Below are 18,884 nucleotides of genomic sequence, written 5' to 3'. Positions count from 1 at the left end.
ACACTAAAACTGAATTTTCACATCTTCCAGGAGTGCAGCAATGCTGACAGAAGATGTAGAACAGTAGGATGACAACCCTGAATGCATCCCCAGGGTCTGGAGTTACCAGGTAGGCAGCTCTGTGACGCTGCTGAAATCTGTGAGTAAATAAGTTAATTAAATGACTCTTTATGATCAGAGTAATCAGAACTGAATGAAAATATATGAGAAGCTAACCAGAAATCCAAACTCACTAAAAGAGGTTTGCTGTGGAACTTGTCAAGTCCTCTTTATTACTTTTAGAAGTACTTTGGAAATCTAAAAGGGTTGTTTCTTGCATCTCCACTCAGCCATCACTGGATTTTGTTGTTATAGTAACATCTCTGAAATCCTCAAGAGCTAGACATTATTGACATGAACGCAGTGATGCTGAAGGAACTCTCCTTATCTCTGGTTTGTCCTATCACAAAAACTGTAAACTAATCAACTGCAGAGGGAACATTTCCAAGCTGGAAACTGGCTGCTGTCTCCTCTACTTTGTTTAGGAATGGTGACCCTTTTCCTGCTATTAAAACAGACCCATCAGTGTCCTGCCTGTAGTTTCTAAGGTGATTGAGGACCTGATAGCAGAACAGATAATTACATTTTTAAATATTTATTCCACCCCATTGCATCCACTTGATAGTTGGTTTCAAACTATTCGACTGAGTCTTCCAGGTGTTCTCTTACTGAAAAATCCAAATATTTCTTGGGCCAACGTGGTGTTTGAACAATTTTTTAAAGGTGTTTGATATCATCTGTTGTGGTTACTGCTAAAATATTAATTACTTCTTAAGGCACCACCTGTCCACCAAAAAGAGGGTCATTTAAATTTACTATAAAACAGCTAATTGTGGACAAATAAAACAGTCAATCTGAAGACTGTGTTCTCGTTTGTTTTCAGAAGACACTGCATGAAGAGTGAAGGAAATCACAACACTTTAGCCAAGGCAGGTTTATTTACACATTACATTTCATTAGATGAGAATTTAAAGGGCTTTACATAAATAATTAAAAGTATTACATTAGGTAGGGGTGCAGAAAATGTTTTTTCTTCTATATCACAGAGCGATGGTTTTATGTAACTATGGAAACCTACTCCTCAAGAATCCATGAAATAAAATGTGGGGTTCCCCAAGGATCAATTTTAGGCTTAATACTTTTTAATCTGTACATGTTGCCTGTTGGGGATGTCATCAGGAGACTGGCGTTGATTTTCACAGCTATGCTGATGATAGGCAGCTTTACATCACCCTGTCTGCTGATGACCTGGAGCCAGATAACATCCTTATAAATTGTATATTAGATAGGAAGTCATAGATGGCAGAGAATTTCTTACAGTTCAATCAGGACAAAAACTGAAGTTTTAATTATTGGTCCAGAAGACAAGAGAGAGATCATTTTATCCAAACTGCAGAATTTCAAACCTTCTCAGTGTGTGAGAAATCTGGGTGTCCTTTTAAATCTAAGAGGGATTTTATTCCACACATTAAAATTGCAACAAAAACAGAATTTTATCATCTTAACACATTGCCAGAGTCCGCTCATTTCTTTCTCTTACCAGCACGAGGTGCTGATGCATGCTTTTCTTTCTAGTAGAATAGATTATTGCAATGCTCTGCTCTCCAGTATTCCTAAAAAGAGTATTTCTATTTAACAGTTACTCCAGAACTCAGAACTTCTCCACGTGTTCTGACGATGACCAGAACACATTACACCAGTTTTAAAATCACTGCATTGGCTCCCGCTGTGTTTCAGGATTGACCCTGAGGTCCTCTGGTACCAGTCTGTTAGTTGTTCCTAATGTAAGAACTAAAACTTATGGCGAGGCCTTGTTCCATCACTACCGCCCTCGACTATGGAACAGCCTGCCTTAGGGCCTCAGGGCTGCAGAGACTACTAATGTTTTTAAAGAGAGGCTCAAGACTTACCTTTTTAGCTTAGCTTATGATTAATTTTTATTTAATTTATTCCCTTTTAAATTAATCTATCTTTATTAAATTTTGTATTTTATTTATTTACTTTTTATTTTAATTTTGCTTGTATTAGTTGTATTCATTGTTAGTTTTAGATTGAATTAAGGTTTGTTTTATTTTTACATTTTTTCTGCTCCAGTATTTTCTCATAGGGGTTCTCGGCATTGGGAGCTATGCCTGTTCTGGTCGTGTGGTTGTTGCTGTGGGGATTGTACTTGTGGGGGTAGTCAGGGCCCTGCACTGCAGCATTATGGCTGTGGTCTGGACCTGGTCTGCCCTGATCTGGGTCATTGACATGGTGATGACCTTAGTGGTCGTTGGTTAGGTTAGCCCTTGATGTGGATGGACCCCTGGGATATTGTTTCCTCGCCTAGTGCCAAAACATATGTTTGTTTATACTTTTACTTTTTAGTTAGAGACAGTTTATTGTAGAGTAGAGTCAACGGGTGTGGGATGAGACTCAATTTCCATTTAACTTGTGTGTGAGAGAATATAATTAAGCGTCTGTGCTTTGATTTGTTTTCTGATAAACATCTCGTTCTTCTGAATCACTATACTGTATCTGGGGAGGTTTGTCCAGTCTTACACACAACTGCCCCTAGCCTGCTGTTGGCGTTGCTATGACTACAGGGATATTGCCTGACTGCCAACTTACTCTGAAACAGTCAGAGCTCACAGATGAGTGATGAGTGAGGGTTAAAAGATCACCTCAAACAACCAAGCTCGGTTTGCATATGAAAAGTTGTATAAAAAAAATCCTTGAACCTTGCACGCCAGACGGGTTGGAGAAATTCATGGATGTATTTAATTTTACCCTTATGTGAACAGAATTCCAACAGTGGCACGTTTAAAAGTCGTGAGAATTGCATTTAGGTCTGAGAATCCAAGTTTCTGTTGATGGGAGGAAAAAGCTGACTTTTTGACACTTTCTGGCAAAAGTTATAGTAATGTGTACCTAATTCTTTCAGCACTGGCACCTATAACACGTACTGTATTACTATCGCTTTTTCAGGAGTTTTGGCGTCTAACTCCAACCGCAGCTTTGACTCATGCCACACATAAGTTATACCAAAATGTGCGTCGTGATCGGAAATAGTGTGCTATGACTTTTGTTATTCAAATGTCTTACGGTGTTTGCGTAATTTCCAAAAAAACTACAAATTTTTTTTCCCCATAGAAATGAAGGCATTTGGTCGACATGAGCCAAAAACTCGGCCTACTTTGAAAACTTACAGTTCAGGCTTATTTTCACCCAGAAACATCATTCAAAGTTTAAACTAGTCACAAAAGAAGAAACTTTGACTGACTAAAAGGACTTTTTCTTTTACAGTTTTAACACAATCGGGTGATTGTCTGTAGCAACATTTTGTCTTCATGACTTTTGGAAATTACTTGTGTTTTATGTTTTTCATATTTTGTTACAACACTGACATGTTAAACAATAACAAATACACAATGGTCAAGCTTAGGGATGCATAAAATAATAATTACAGGTAGTTTTCTTAAACATCGTCTCTGAATGTGTTCAGCTATATGTGTATTTAATGTTCTTCACTTCCTAAAATGGCACAAAAAGATTCACATTACTTAATGTTTTTGTTAAATTATTTAAAAAAAAAAACTTTACTGGAATGAAACATAACAAGGTGAAACAAAAAAATAGAATATTGCACAGAACTCAGTAATTCAAACTAAAAAGGTAAAATAATTTATAGACTCATTATACGCAAAGTATTTCAAGTATTTATTTTTTTTTTTTTTTTATCATTTTGATTATTATGGCACTGCTGGGGTGTAATGAAAGACCAGGATGCTTCAATAACTGCCTTCAAGTCTTCTGCATTGTTTGGTCTCGTGTCTCATCTTCCTTTTTTCTACTTTTTCTACTTAAATAAATAAATAACATAAAAAAAATCTGATTATTAAGACAAGCCTTATACCCATAAAGCTCCCCTTGGCAAAGCAAATTTGTCTGATATGACACAGCAGCCAGACCATCATTCTGCTGCTACCGTGCTGGACAAGACAAGGTAAAAAAAAAAAGAAGAAAATAAATAACAGTAAATATCTGTCTCCCTATTTAAAAGCTGTCAATGTGTACTATCACGGCGTGTACCACACTGAACATGGATCACAGAAAGCGAGAGCTGTCACAAGTGATTAGAAAAAAAATTAAGACAACCATGTATAAGGTAAAGGCTATAAGATCACCTTCAAGTAGTTTGAAGTACCTGTGACTAGAGTTGTACTTGTTATTCAGAAGACTAAGGACCGAGGGGCTGTAGCCAATCTCCATATATCATGGTCAGATCTGTGGCTGTTTGAACCAAAGTGGACTTAATAGAAGATAACTAAGGAGCACACAAACATGGACAGCAAATCATAAAAACAACAATCTGGAAATTGCCAAAATGCATATTGAAAAGCCACAAAGTTTCTTGTCAAATGCTTTTAGACAGAGTACACGTAACTGGAGCTTCTTGGTAAGTCACATCGGCTCCATGTTTACAGAGGCAAAAATGAAGTCTACAAAGAAAAAGAAAGATTGTAGTTTGTTGCTTCGGGTACAGGGTCTCATGAATCTGTGCAAGTTAAGATGTAATCCCAAGACTATCAAGGCATTCTGGAGCCAAACCACACAGATAAAAACAGCTAAGAATGGATCAGAAAGAACATTGGACTATTCTAATGTGGCCTTCACTAAACCTTTACTTAAAACCTGTGCAACATCAGTGGAAGGAGCTGTAACATGTAGTTTGGAGAAGAAACCTTCAAACCTGAGACAGCTGGAGCAGTTTGCTCATGAGTATCTGGCCAAAGCACCTGTTGACAGGTACAGAAGTCTCATTGTTTTACTTGTTTGTTTTTTTATTCTGTTAAAGCACAATTTAAAAAAAGTAATGTCCCTTTTAATTAATTACTTTTCTGTAAGCTTTTTATGTATTATTGCTAATATCAGTTTCAAGTTATTTCAGTGACCATTGTGGGATTTCTGTCATTAAAAGAAAGGGGCAAGAATTTCGTTGGGGTGTGCCATCTTTTGGGAGGCATACTGACAGCTTTAGGGGCCGAAATTGAGAAAACCGTTTCACTACGTAGCCAGTTCACATAAAATGGACTCATAAGAAGTATTATGGACTTTACGGAAAGCAGCTTCCATGAGAACAGTAGACTTTAAAGAGACGTTCCTTCAGTACAGAAAGTTCATAATATAAAGATCAGTGTCTGTTTTCCTTTGACAGTATTAAATAAACAGAAACATGATCAGGTTCTGTAAACATTTTGATTCTGTCTGAAACAGCAGTCAATTTGGTGGCAGTAGCAGTAAATCTTACCAGACATGTCTTCAGAAACCCTTCAGGTCTCGCACCTGAAAGTAAAAAAAAATAAATAAATAAATATAGGAAAAGTGCAGGAGTGGAACCCTCTGACCAGGAGAAGAGTGTGTGTTAAAAGCCGTCATTCTCCACAGATGCTCCGTTAATGCTGAGTTTATTCTCAAATCCATCCATAGAGCCAGCCGGCTCATCTTTTCCATCTCGCTTCTCCACATCCGGCCGTGGTAACAGAGAAAAGACGGATGTATGGAGCTTGTCCTGCTGCGCATGCATTAATAATATTAACTCAATTAATTACATGCATTTTTTTTTTTTTTTACCACGGGTAAAAAGGGTTATTTTTGACAGCCCTAGTGCAAAGAGATTTGAATTATTTTCAACCTTAGCTTTCCTGATCTTCAACCCCTGACTAATGCATGTTCTCACTGACAAGATAATCTTGACTCTTCAACTCTTAACAAAGATTTGCATGACCTTGGTTATACAATATCAGTAAAGACTTGACATTTGGTATTCCAGGGTTAAATAAAGATTTATTTGATTAAAATAAAAAAAAAAGATAGGGTTAGGGAAAGGGCCTTGTGGTCAGTCTTGTGTTACCTAACTATAATGTTACCAAAGTAAGAAAAGCATATAACAGAATAGCAAAACAATTAGATGATGACACATAATACAGTGAATGCTAACCAGCTGTATCATCATTGGGCGTACAGTCCGTTATTACCAAATATTATTTGGCTTTCTTTTACTCTGTCAACAACGGCATCTGTTCTGCACTTGGCCACGAGGGAAATTACTTCATTTTGGATCCGACTACTCAGGTACGTGTCTGAGGCTTCCTTAGGTTGGATTCGTCTGAGATGCATCACAAGGTCAAAGTCAGCCGATAACGGAACCTGACCCCAGAAATTTCCATTGCCTAGTTCTTAAAGTTCGTCAGAGTCCACAGAGAGGAAGGTTTCTCTCCTGATGATTGTCTCTAACCTGGATAAAATCTCTTTTTGCTTCAACTTCAGTTATGTCTCGATTCTGATGATCTCTTGTTGTTTTTGTTGATGCGATGTAAGAGCTGCTGCCAGCTATCAGCATTTTTATTCTGTGTTCTTCAGACCTTTAATGGTTGATTAAATGCATTGTTTTCCTTGCATTGAAATCTCTCTTCACTGAGTTGTTGTTTTTGTTTTCTAAAAAGGCAACAACAAAAGCAAAACACAGGGTCTGCACTTTCACTGTGTTATATGCATTGCCTCTAACACTACATGACATCACCTGGTCCAGCTGGACTCACAGCAGTCTGACTATCACTTAATGATGACGTCCCGTCTTGTTTGACTTCTTGCTTGTGTTGTTCTTACTCACAAATGTAAGTCGCTTTGGATAAAAGCGTCTGCTAAATTACTATAGAATAGAATCAAATAAACCAGCCAAGATCTGTTCACCATCTCGCCATTTTTCATTAATATGTAAAAGTTTGGCTTTGTGAATCTGCGGCTGTTTTCATTTTGTGGAAAATCTTTCTCTTTAACTTGGACTGGCCCCATTTTCCCAATTGAGCAGCCTCTCTATCAGTGAGCAGCTTGGGGAATGCTGGGTCATCTCGATGTCACTAGGTAGGGAGGGAGGAGAAATGCTGTCACTCACCATAGCTTGGGCATTATCTTCTCCATCAGTTTGTGGATCGCTGCTGGCTGAGCCAGAGCCGCTTGGATTGACAGCAGGACGGTCATCGGTGATCGGAGGAGCTTCAGCTGCAATGTTACCGGCGGTGGAGACTGGTCCAGCTGAGTCCGCTGCCACAGTTCCAGTAAAAAGCTGGAAAGCTTTGGCAGCTTTGAAACATACTGCTATCTTTTTTTTAATGTTACACGCCGTAATCATGCAGCGTGATATGTAACATGGAAGAGTCCATGTAGTGCAGACTGAAGGGGTGCACAGTTGGTAGAAAGACCATCAAAACATGAGTAACTGGTCAAATTAGACATTCCAATGCAACTATTACAGTTTTTCTCTATTGCCAAAACACAAAACCCAGTACTCTAAACCAAATGACCAGTTGCCTAAACACATTTAGTAAAACTCCCCCCCTTTTGCCACAACCACAAACACAATTCACCTGTAGACACTGTTCACAAAACCCATCCCCTTTTTCTCAAAACTCAAAACAAAAATTGCCGTGCTAAAACACATTTTGCATATAACTCTGCTCCAATATGCATTGTGAAGCTCATGTGATGCAAAATGCTACCCACAATCAGCAAAACTTGAACACAATGAACATACCTGGTGCCAATCAGTAAACACAACGACTCATATTTGAAAACACCTATTGCAAATGATGTGACCACACCTATATAAGTCAGTGCAGTTTGCTGAAAGTTCAAAAACAAAAATGGATGATGAAGACAGAAGAAGAGGAGTTTGTGTCAGAGGAGGGAGAGGAGTTTGTGTCAGAGGAGGCAGAGGAGTTCGTGTCAGAGGAGGCAGAGGAGCGGGCCGAGGAGGGAGAGGAGCAGGCCGAGGAGGGAGAGGAGCAGGTCAAGGAGGGAGAGGAGCAGGTCAAGGAGGGAGAGGAGCGGGCCGAGGAGTGGGCCAAAGAGGGCGAGAAGCAGTCCAAAGAGGAGCAGGCCAAGGAGCGAGAGGAGAAGGAGGGCAAGCAAGACAACGCATTTTCATTACAGATGAAATGAGAGCAACAGTCATTGACCACGTCATTGTCCACGGCATGACAATGACCACCTGAATGCTCGGCCAGCAGATCACCACGACCAGCAGATTCCTGGGCCAGCTGATCTTCCCATATACGTCATCCTCTGGGACAATGTTAGCTCCCATCGCAGCATCCAGGTCAGAGAGTGGTTTAACATCAATCAGCAATTCATTAATGTGTGTCTGCCACCCTACTCTCCGTTCCTAAACCCAATAGAGGAGTTCTTCTCAGCATGGCGGTGGAAGGTCTATGACCGCCAACCTTACACTAGAGAGAACCTTCTCAGGGCTATGGACCTGGCCTGTGATGATGTGGCTGTGGAGGCGTTCCAAGGCTGGGTGCGGCATGCCAGGGCATTCTTCCCACGTTGTTTGGCTATGGACAATATTGCCTGTGACGTTGATGAGGTCCTGTGGCCCGACCCAGCCCGACGACGTGATGCCTCTCCATGATTTCGGTGTCAACATACAACATACTGTGTCAATTTTCAACGTACTGTAATAAAAGAAATCGCACCCTGAACATTGTGTTCTCAATTGTTACTGTACAGTATCTATTGTGTGTAATGGATCCTCCATGGAGTTTAGTACTCATTTTTGCATTGAGTTGTGATATTACTGCATTTTCTGCATTATGTAACTATTCCCATGAAATGCACAAATCTATAGAAAATGCCCAAAACATATTTGAGAATAAATAAGGGTTGCTCAAATGCATCCTGGCAGTTGTGAAACTGTAAAAAGAACAGTCTCACACTGTGAAAATTGCGCTTTCAATTTTTTTGGTAATGTGGTTAATGATGCTCAGTAGTGTTTACATTTTTGCAGGCCTTGAGTGGTATTTTGGTGTCAGAGTTTGCTTTTGAGCATATGAGCAACTGTTTTGGTGTGATGGGTTTGCTTTTGAGCATATGAGCAACTGTTTTGGTGTGATGGGTTGGTTTTGAGCATATGAGCAACTGTTTTGGTGTGATGGGTTTGCTTTTGAGCATATGAGCAACTGTTTTGGTGTGATGGGTTGGTTTTGAGCATATGAGCAACTGTTTTGGTGTGATGGGTTTGCTTTTGAGCATATGAGCAACTGTTTTGGTGTGATGGGTTGGTTTTGAAAAGAAACTGTGAGGTTTAGTGTACGTAGCTTTAGAAAAGTGTTTTGTGTTTAGAGTTTTGTGAAAAGTGAGGGCAGTATCGTGAAATGTGTTTAAGCAATAGAGAAAAACTGTATGAAGTGATTTTGATTGAAAAAAGGAGTATGGGGCTCCCAATATGAAGAAGGCATTTTGGCCTGGTTTGCCTAATAGTATGACCCACCTCTGGGTCTCACCTTCAGAAATAAGGGTTGACCTAGAAGAGCTGTAGATTTCCACCAAATGATTTTGACAGTCGCAGACTAAAAATCGAAGTCTTCAAGAAATGTTAGGAGTTTTACTGGAGTCACAGCGCGCTCCCGTCATCTCCATCGTTAGGTTTAAGCTGGTAAGCTGAGCTGTTTAACATGAGTCTTTCCCTTGTCTTGTGTCTGAGACAATATCAAACGTGTTTGATATTATCGTAAGTCGCAGTGACGAAACATGATCAACAACCAATAGATGAGCTCTGAGAAGAGCAGAAACAGGAATCTCGACATTCAGAAAAACGACAAGAACGGACAAAAGAAAAAGACGAACAAGAAGCGATGATGAAACGTCGTAGGTGGACCATCCAGAAAGAGGATCTTATGGTTATTAAGAAGTAAATGTCTGCTGTGGATCATTTATGTTACAGTATGATGATCTAACAAATGAGAGATGAACAAAAACTCATTCATCCCTCCAGATGCTGATGAGTTGGTGTAAGACCTGGTGGAGATGCAAAGCCACACTTAATAATGTTTATTACCTTATTGATCCTGGAGGGAAACTCTCCCCTTGTTTGCTTTGCTGTGGGCAGATCAGCCCTGTTCCATACCAACTGTCCAACATATCACAAAAAATGCTAAAAGAATCTAGTTGTAGTCTTGTCACAGTGATTCAAGGTCTTTGTCAAATCTCAGTCTAAGACTGGATGAGACTTAAAACTCTAAGCATTTGTCTTTAGACATGAGCTGGTAGTTTTCTAGAGTCTTTTGCAAATCTTTTCCAAGTCTTCTGATGTACGCCCAGCATAAAGAAATACATAAATTATCGACATGGTAAAATAAAAATCCCTCTTTTCTCACAATTTCATAAATCAATGTTTATCAAAACCTGAAAAGTATTTTTTAAAGAAAAACATGTAGAATACATGATGCAACGTATCAAATCAATGGCCAACGAACACTGCAAACTACACAGAACATAAACACCAAGAATGTGTTTCATGCATGCCTTTTAACAATTTGTCACGTAACAGACTGAAATCATAAATAAAAATAAATAATGATGATAATAAAAATCAGTTTAGGACTCCAAACTATTGAAGAAAATTAATATCTGCCTTATTTTCTGCTTATTTTCTCATCAAAGCAGTCTATAAAAACCTTGAGGGTTTTATTAAGCTTTCTTAAGTGTTTGATGCTCATAACCCACCCATGATAAGCTGTTCCAGTTCCTGGGTCCTTCAGACATGGGTGCTTCTCAATCAGAGCAGCAGCAACTGACTATTTCCTGATTGTTTGGGTATGACTTGTAAGAAAAATGAGCCTTAGCTATGTTGTCGAGGATGTCCATTTTTATATCTGCTTTGGCATGGTGAGAAATGCTCCATTTTCACTCAACAGTTTATTCCCTTCTGGAAGCCTCAGTGCAACATCATATGAAAACAATGGGACAGGGTAAGGGGGATGGCCACTGGTCTGCTTTCTCCAGCAACATCAGCTGTACTGTTTCACATTGATTTGCACTGGTGGATGGAAGGGCTTCACCTGAATAGGTCACCGTGGACACGGAGGACACAGAAGCTACTTCTTCTGGTTGTACTGGTACTTTATACCGGATCCTATGTACTGCTTTGTCTTGAGGAAGCTCTTTAATTGTTAAATTGCACAGTTCATTTCCAAAATCGGGATCCTCTACCTCAAGGATTTTAACATCAGTTGTTTCAGAAACTTCAGAACACCTTAGATGTTCAGTATACCATTAAGCAAGCTTTTTGCAAAAAATAAGACACCTGATGAGTGAACAAGAATAATAATGCTGAAGAACTCTGCCATTGCATTGTTCTGCAAATAAGACCATGCCTTCCTTGACAATAGATCCATACAGATGGACATGGGAAGCAAAAGACAACAGTTCCATTTGGAGGTACTTTCCATGGACCGCATCTTTTGTGTCCTACACAATGTTTTTACATTGTGTACATCATGTACAAACTCTGAAAACGCTATATTTGCCCTCAAATCTCTTGGTCCACAGCTCAACCAATGAACCAAAACATTGTATGAAAAATTAAGATAATGTTCCACAAAATAGTGTTTTGGCCTCTGGTCAGAAAAATAAGGTCACTTTACAGTTTTTCTCTATTGCTTAAACACATTTCACGATACTGCCCTCACTTTTCACAAAACTCTAAACACAAAACACTTTTCTAAAGCTACGTACACTAAACCTCAGTTTCTTTTCAAAACCAACCCATCACACCAAAACAGTTGCTCATATGCTCAAAAGCAAACCCATCACACCAAAACAGTTCCTCATATGCTCAAAAGCAAACCCATCACACCAAAACAGTTGCTCATATGCTCAAAAGCAAACTCTGACACCAAAATACCACTCAAGGCCTGCAAAAATGTAAACACTACTGAGCATCATTAACCACATTACCAAAAAAATTGAAAGCACAATTTTCACAGTGTGAGACTGTTCTTTTTACAGTTTCACAACTGCCAGGATGCATTTGAGCAACCCTTATTTATTCTCAAATATGTTTTGGGCATTTTCTATAGATTTGTGCATTTCATGGGAATAGTTACATAATGCAGAAAATGCAGTAATATCACAACTCAATGCAAAAATGAGTACTAAACTCCATGGAGGATCCATTACACACAATAGATACTGTACAGTAACAATTGAGAACACAATGTTCAGGGTGCGATTTCTTTTATTACAGTACGTTGAAAATTGACACAGTATGTTGTATGTTGACACCGAAATCATGGAGAGGCATCACGTCGTCGGGCTGGGTCGGGCCACAGGACCTCATCAACGTCACAGGCAATATTGTCCATAGCCAAACAACGTGGGAAGAATGCCCTGGCATGCCGCACCCAGCCTTGGAACGCCTCCACAGCCACATCATCACAGGCCAGGTCCATAGCCCTGAGAAGGTTCTCTCTAGTGTAAGGTTGGCGGTCATAGACCTTCCACCGCCATGCTGAGAAGAACTCCTCTATTGGGTTTAGGAACGGAGAGTAGGGTGGCAGACACACATTAATGAATTGCTGATTGATGTTAAACCACTCTCTGACCTGGATGCTGCGATGGAAGCTAACATTGTCCCAGAGGATGACGTATATGGGAAGATCAGCTGGCCCAGGAATCTGCTGGTCGTGGTGATCTGCTGGCCGAGCATTCAGGTGGTCATTGTCATGCAAAACATCTGAGCTCTCCTAGGAAGGTGAGGAGACGCTCAGTGTTGTAGGCACCAAGTTCAGCATGCCGGTGGAGAAGCCCTCTAGAACTCATGGCAGCGCAGAGAGTGATGTTTCCTCCACGTTGGCCGGGCACATCAACGATAGCTCTCTGTCCTATGATGTTACGGCCTCTCCTCCTCCTTTTTGTGAGGTTGAAGCCAGCCTCATCCACAAATATAAATTCATGGGGTCTGGCCATGGACTCCAACTGGAACATCCTCTGTGGAAACAAATAGCGTTTTCAGGTGTTCAGAAAGACAGTCAATAGAGCACATTACAGTACGACAGTATAGTATTGTATGTAAAGTACTGTAGGCCATGGATTGTACTGTACTTACTTGCACATACTGGTGACGGAGGTGTTTTATTCTTCCAGAGTTGCGCTCAAAGGGTACCGTATAGGCCTGCTTCATTCTTACTCTCTGGCGCTTGAGGACTCTGTCTATGGTTGTCAGGCTGACATTGTCAATGGTCGGAAAGTTCAAATTGTCACCAATGATCCTCTCCCGTATCTCCCGTAGTCTGATCACATTGTTCTCCCGAACCATATCCACAATGAGGACCTCTTGGGCTGGTGTGAATCTGGAAGCCCTCCCACCTGCAAATGGCAATCTTTCAACTCTAGAGAAACAAACATAGTCATTTGGTCAGAAATGGTCCTTGCAGTACACACTTTTACTGTAACCATGATTGCACTTGTCTGTATGTAGGTGCACTCCACTATACTACAGTATACTGTGAATATCTAGTGTAGTGACTAAAAAACTACTACATACAGTACCTGTTGTGTTCTCTGAAGGCCCGAATAATGGTGCCCACTGAGAATCTGCTGAGGTTTGGTTGGACTCGTTGTCCCGCTTCGGTCATTGTCATGCCGTGGACAATGACGTGGTCAATGACTGTTGCTCTCATTTCATCTGTAATGAAAATGCGTTGTCTTGCTTGCCCTCCTCCTCTCGCTCCTTGGCCTGCTCCTCTTTGGACTGCTTCTCGCCCTCCTTGGCCCACTCCTCGGCCCGCTCCTCTCCCTCCTTGACCTGCTCCTCTCCCTCCTCGGCCCGCTCCTCTGCCTCCTCTGACACGAACTCCTCTGCCTCCTCTGACACGAACTCCTCTGCCTCCTCTGACACGAACTCCTCTTCTTCTGTCTTCATCATCCATTTTTGTTTTTGAACTTTCAGCAAACTGCACTGACTTATATAGGTGTGGTCACATCATTTGCAATAGGTGTTTTCAATTATGAGTCGTTGTGTTTACTGATTGGCACCAGGTATGTTCATTGTGTTCAAGTTTTGCTGATTGTGGGTAGCATTTTGCATCACATGAGCTTCACAATGCATATTGGAGCAGAGTTATATGCAAAATGTGTTTTAGCACGGCAATTTTTGTTTTGAGTTTTGAGAAAAAGGGGATGGGTTTTGTGAACAGTGTCTACAGGTGAATTGTGTTTGTGGTTGTGGCAAAAGGGGGGGAGTTTTACTAAATGTGTTTAGGCAACTGGTCATTTGGTTTAGAGTACTGGGTTTTGTGTTTTGGCAATAGAGAAAAACTGTAAGTATCTCCCTGTGGTCATTTAGCTTCCTCTCAAAGAAACTCAAGTTGGCATCAGATAAGTTACCTGATACGACCAACTCAACCATCTCCTTCAGATCCACCAAGATCTCCCAAGAGGGATCATTCTTTGGTGCAAGACTACCTATCATCAATGGAAGCAAAGTCCATTTCTCATGCTCTTTCCCATCTATTGTCGCTTTTGAGAAGCTGGAATTTTTTGTGGCTTGTTCAGTCTCTGTGTGGGAAGTGGCTGATCTGTACAGCAAAGAGATAACTCACATGAGACAATTCCTTCAAATCAGTCATAGAGAAAATCTGGCAGAAACCCAGTTACAGGGTGGAAGAAATACAACTGTTTACTAAGAACGTATTCACCCTTAACACAAAGTAAACTTTGTGACATAACTCTCTAACAGTAGAGTTATGTTGCTCTATAGTTTTTTACTCAAATGACTGAAGCTTTTGACTCGGAAGTCCACTTTGCTCGCTAAACAAAATCTAAAAACATTTTTTACTTGAAAGCTTTTTTGGAAGCCAGCTAAAGCCTGTGCTGCAAGATTATCAGCACACACACAGAGAACACATTACCCCTCAAATATTAATCAAGTACCCTCACAAATACACCTTATTTAGTTGGTGGTTCAAAAAAACTTTCAAACCCAAATTTCTTCACATCACTGCTTCTACCTAGAATTCAAGCTGTACTGTAAGAAGACTGAAGCAGAACTTAGCAGGTAAATTTAATAGAACCTAGTCCTGTATCTTGTGTATCTTTTTGGAAGTCCCGAGTGGATTACAGACTTCCAAATCATCAATGTACAGACCCAAGGAAAAGCAATTACTTTGGACCCCTAAATGTTTGTCTAGTTTGTAATATGTAGAAAGACCTGAACTGCCCGTCTACAAAATTTTCATCAAAACAAGTTTTCCTGGCTTATTAAGAAAAACATGAAGGATTTTTAACAATGAAACATGCTTTTTTGTGCTCGATCATAAAGATACTCAATAGGATCAATAACCTGAAAATTTTATTTAAAATATTTTGTCCTACGGTTAATCATTCGAGAGACAACCCCTTTTCATTGTAGCCAGAATATGATTTTTATCATATATGTTTTCTAAAAATGATTCTGTTCCTCAGCAAGAGGCTCATCAATACTTAATTTTTTTGTTTTTTTAAATTCTGTAATTGATCACTTAGCTGTATATTTTGAGTATGACAAAATATCCATAAATCTACTTATTACTTCCTGACCCAAATTTTTGGAGATATGTTAAACAGTTTGGATGTAAAGAAACCATGATGCGAGTTTGCTCTCGATTGTACGTTTTGTGGTTCCTTTCCTGTTTACATGGCTACTGAAGGATGACAGCACATTACTCATAAATCACAAGTTCTGAAAGAACAACCAACATTAACGTGTTGCTTTAAATGATTCTGGAGATGTGCTGTGAATTTAGCTGGTGAATAAAGATCTTTAAAGTCATATAAATCACAGTGCAATGTGGCTTAAACTTCAGGTTACCAGTCTTTTTATGGGCTATCTTTTTAACTATCTTAAAAGTGCAGACACACTCTTGTCTGTAGGCATGGATACTGCCAGAACCATCCCTTGTAATGATGAACTTGGTAGTGCTTTAAAAGTGCCTCCTGACTTGTGTGTAAACTTGGAGAATGTTTGTACATTGTGGACATCATGTACAAACTGTATTTGCCTTCAAATTTCATGGTCCACAGTTAAACCAATGGACCAAAACATTGTATTAAATGAAGATAATGTTCCACAAAATAATGTTTTAGCCAAAACTTGGACTCCTTGCACTGCATCCAAATTCTATGGAGAAATTAAAATGCAAGAATATGATCATTCTGGAAAAAAAAAAAAAAAAAAATCCAAGTTACTGCTATTCTAAAATGTACTTAAACTTTGGACTGCATTATATAATGTAATATCAAGTATGAACAGAAACAACCACTTACTGATCCAGTTTGGTTTTTACAAAACATTTTACACATTTTTTGCTGAATTGTCGAAGACACTGCAATGTTTGTTTAGAAGAAATTGGAAAATGTGCTTATTTGCAAAATTGTTCAAATTTCAGTTTAAGTAAAATGTGTGACAATTTCTCCCTTAAATGTTTGATGTTTAGAAAACACATCTAAAAACACTTTCAGGACATGAGTACTGAGCAAATTTCTCGTAACCATGGTCCTCTGAGGACCAGTGCAAAGTGTAACTACGCACAGTTAAACTGTGCATAAGCATTGTGTAACTATATCTGACAGATTTTTACCATAATTCTATAAGACTGTTTAAAAGTTATTTGTAAAGAGGCTTGATGCTTTTGTTGAGAAAAATGAGCTGCTTGGTGACCATGAACATGGCTTCAGATGCAATAGATCGACGACTCTGGCAGTGGAATTTGTAGAGAACATAGCAAAAGGGGTGGATGTGAAACAAAACACCATGGCAGTGTTTACTGACCTGCAGGTATTTGATAGAGTAGATCATTCTTTACTTGTAAAAAATGTAAACTTTATGGTTTAAGAGGAGTTGTACAACTTTGGTTAAGAACTTATTTAAGTAATAGGTTTCAATACGTACAAGTGAATCACACTAAATTATTTTTAAGAAGAGCAATTTGTGGTGTTCCACAAGGATCAGTATTGGGACCAAAGTTACTTTTACTTTAAATAAATTACATCTGTATTGTTTCTAAATTATTAAAATACATAATGTTTGCAGATGATACAAATTTATTATTCAGGATATGATATAACGTGACTGTTAAAGTAGAAAGGGAGTTGATGGTGTTAAAATCATGGTTTGATTTGAATAAGCTATCACTTAATGAAAACAAGACTAAATTCATGGTTTTTGGAGGCGGTAGGGCTCATCATGACATCAAGTTGAAATGAAACAAGTCTACAAAAGAAAGTTTTGGGAGTGATTATTGATCACAAATTATGTTGGAAGCCACATATAGATTACATCAAGCAAAAATCTATTTATAATACTTTATAAAACAAGAGAATTATTAAATAAGAATTGCCTGCTTGTATTATACAATTCACTCATAATGCCTTACATGTCATATTGTGTTGAAATATGGGAAACGTATATAAAACAAATATAAATTCAGTTATAAAACTTCAGAAAAAAGCAGTTAGGATAATAAACAAAACTGGCTATTATGAATCAACTATTAAAGTTTTAGTACGTTGTAATGTCTTAAAATTTGTGGATATTGTATTTTCAAAAATGATGGAAATTGTCTTTCTAGTGCTGAATAATAGAGTTCCAAGTAGCATTAAATAATTTTTTACTCTGAGTGAAGGAAATATTAATTTGAGAGGACTATTTATGTTTAAGATTTGTAAAGTGAGGACAAATGTGGAAAAAACGACATGTCTCAGTTTTGGGGGTCAAGTTATGGAACAAACTAAGTCCTGAGCTGAAATTGTCTAGCTCTCTGATGTTGTTTAAAAAGAGCTTAAAAATCAAAATATTTAATGATTACATGATGATTGTGTGACAAGAATGATTTGTGGATGACTACAAATTGTGTTTATTTAAAGAAATAATTTAAGTTTATAAGTAGTATGTTGCAGGGCCATCGCTAACACGAGGATAGTCATATATGAGCTGTGAGCTTCAGCCTAGTCCTTTTTTTGGTTTTTCAATGGTGTGTAATTGAGGTGGTTACATTTGACTGTGTATACTTAATAAAAAAAAAGAAAAGAAAGAAAAAAAATAATATAGTTGTGTTATGCACAGGTTGTGAACACATAATTTTCCAAAAATTTCAAGCACGCTGTTACGACCCGACTCAGGGGTATGGAAGGGCGCAACAAAGAACACAGCGTGGACAGGTGGTAAATTATAATGAAAGCACATTTATTTACAATTCCCGTGAAAAGTGATGGACAACCTGTAAAACAAAATAAAGATGAGCTGGGGTTAGCGGACCTGCAGAAAGAAACAAACCAAAACCTATACCAAACACTCACCGAGTGCACACACAGACACAACCGCAACTCGGTGAGGAAACTAAAACCAAACAAAAGCAACAGGCCCATAAACTAAAGTGACCGTCGTCACAACACAATAAAACGCTAACCTAGCCCAGCTCTACCACAAACACAAAGTAAACTTAACACAACTAAACACTGTAAGCACCCATTGTGGAAAAGGAGGTGGTCGCGACACACACACACCCGGTGCACAACATGAGGGGGAGAGAGGCCGGAGCCATTCTGGCTTCTCCCCCTCCAGACCTGCCTCGGCTGCAGCCTTTTCAGCCTGTGCTTCCCTGTAGGCTGCAGCCTGACTGGTCCAGAGGGGTGCCAGTCACACAGGGGCGGGGACAAAGGCGCTGGCCTTAACCTCTCCGGGCAGCGCTCTGCCACCCCTGATCAAACGCAAACGGCCACAGCTGTCTATGACAAGCAGGGCCGTAACACACGCCCCAGTTGTACTCTCTAACAGGGGTGGCCAAATCCAGACCTTTAGAGCAGCTGTCCTGCACATTTGAGATTTTTCCCTGCTTTGATCCACTAGTTTGGACTCGGTGTGTCATTGTACAGAACTTGAAAGGCTGTCAGATCCATTTCATTTGAATCGCATGTGTTGGAGCAGAAGAACATTTAAAATCTGCTGGATGGGGGATCTCAAGGACTGACACTGTGAAACACATAGA

At 39.4% G+C, this 18,884-nt stretch overlaps 1 protein-coding gene across 1 annotated transcript in view; it reads left to right on the top strand.

The window, feature by feature from the left end:
* Nucleotides 1-18,884, top strand: part of LOC121650747 (alpha-tectorin-like) — a 66,857-nt gene that overhangs the window by 44,186 nt on the left and 3,787 nt on the right. Inside the window, exon 18 of the mRNA XM_042002454.1 lies at nt 31-109. Within this exon, the coding sequence (XP_041858388.1) occupies nt 31-72 (42 nt within the window). The 3' untranslated portion in view covers nt 73-109. The remainder of the gene's footprint in view (nt 1-30; nt 110-18,884) is intronic.

Source organism: Melanotaenia boesemani, chromosome 12 (assembly GCF_017639745.1).
Source record: "Melanotaenia boesemani isolate fMelBoe1 chromosome 12, fMelBoe1.pri, whole genome shotgun sequence".
Taxonomy (NCBI): domain Eukaryota; kingdom Metazoa; phylum Chordata; class Actinopteri; order Atheriniformes; family Melanotaeniidae; genus Melanotaenia; species Melanotaenia boesemani.
Note: the sequence above shows the minus strand (reverse complement) of the source record. Positions and strands in the feature narration are given on the sequence as shown.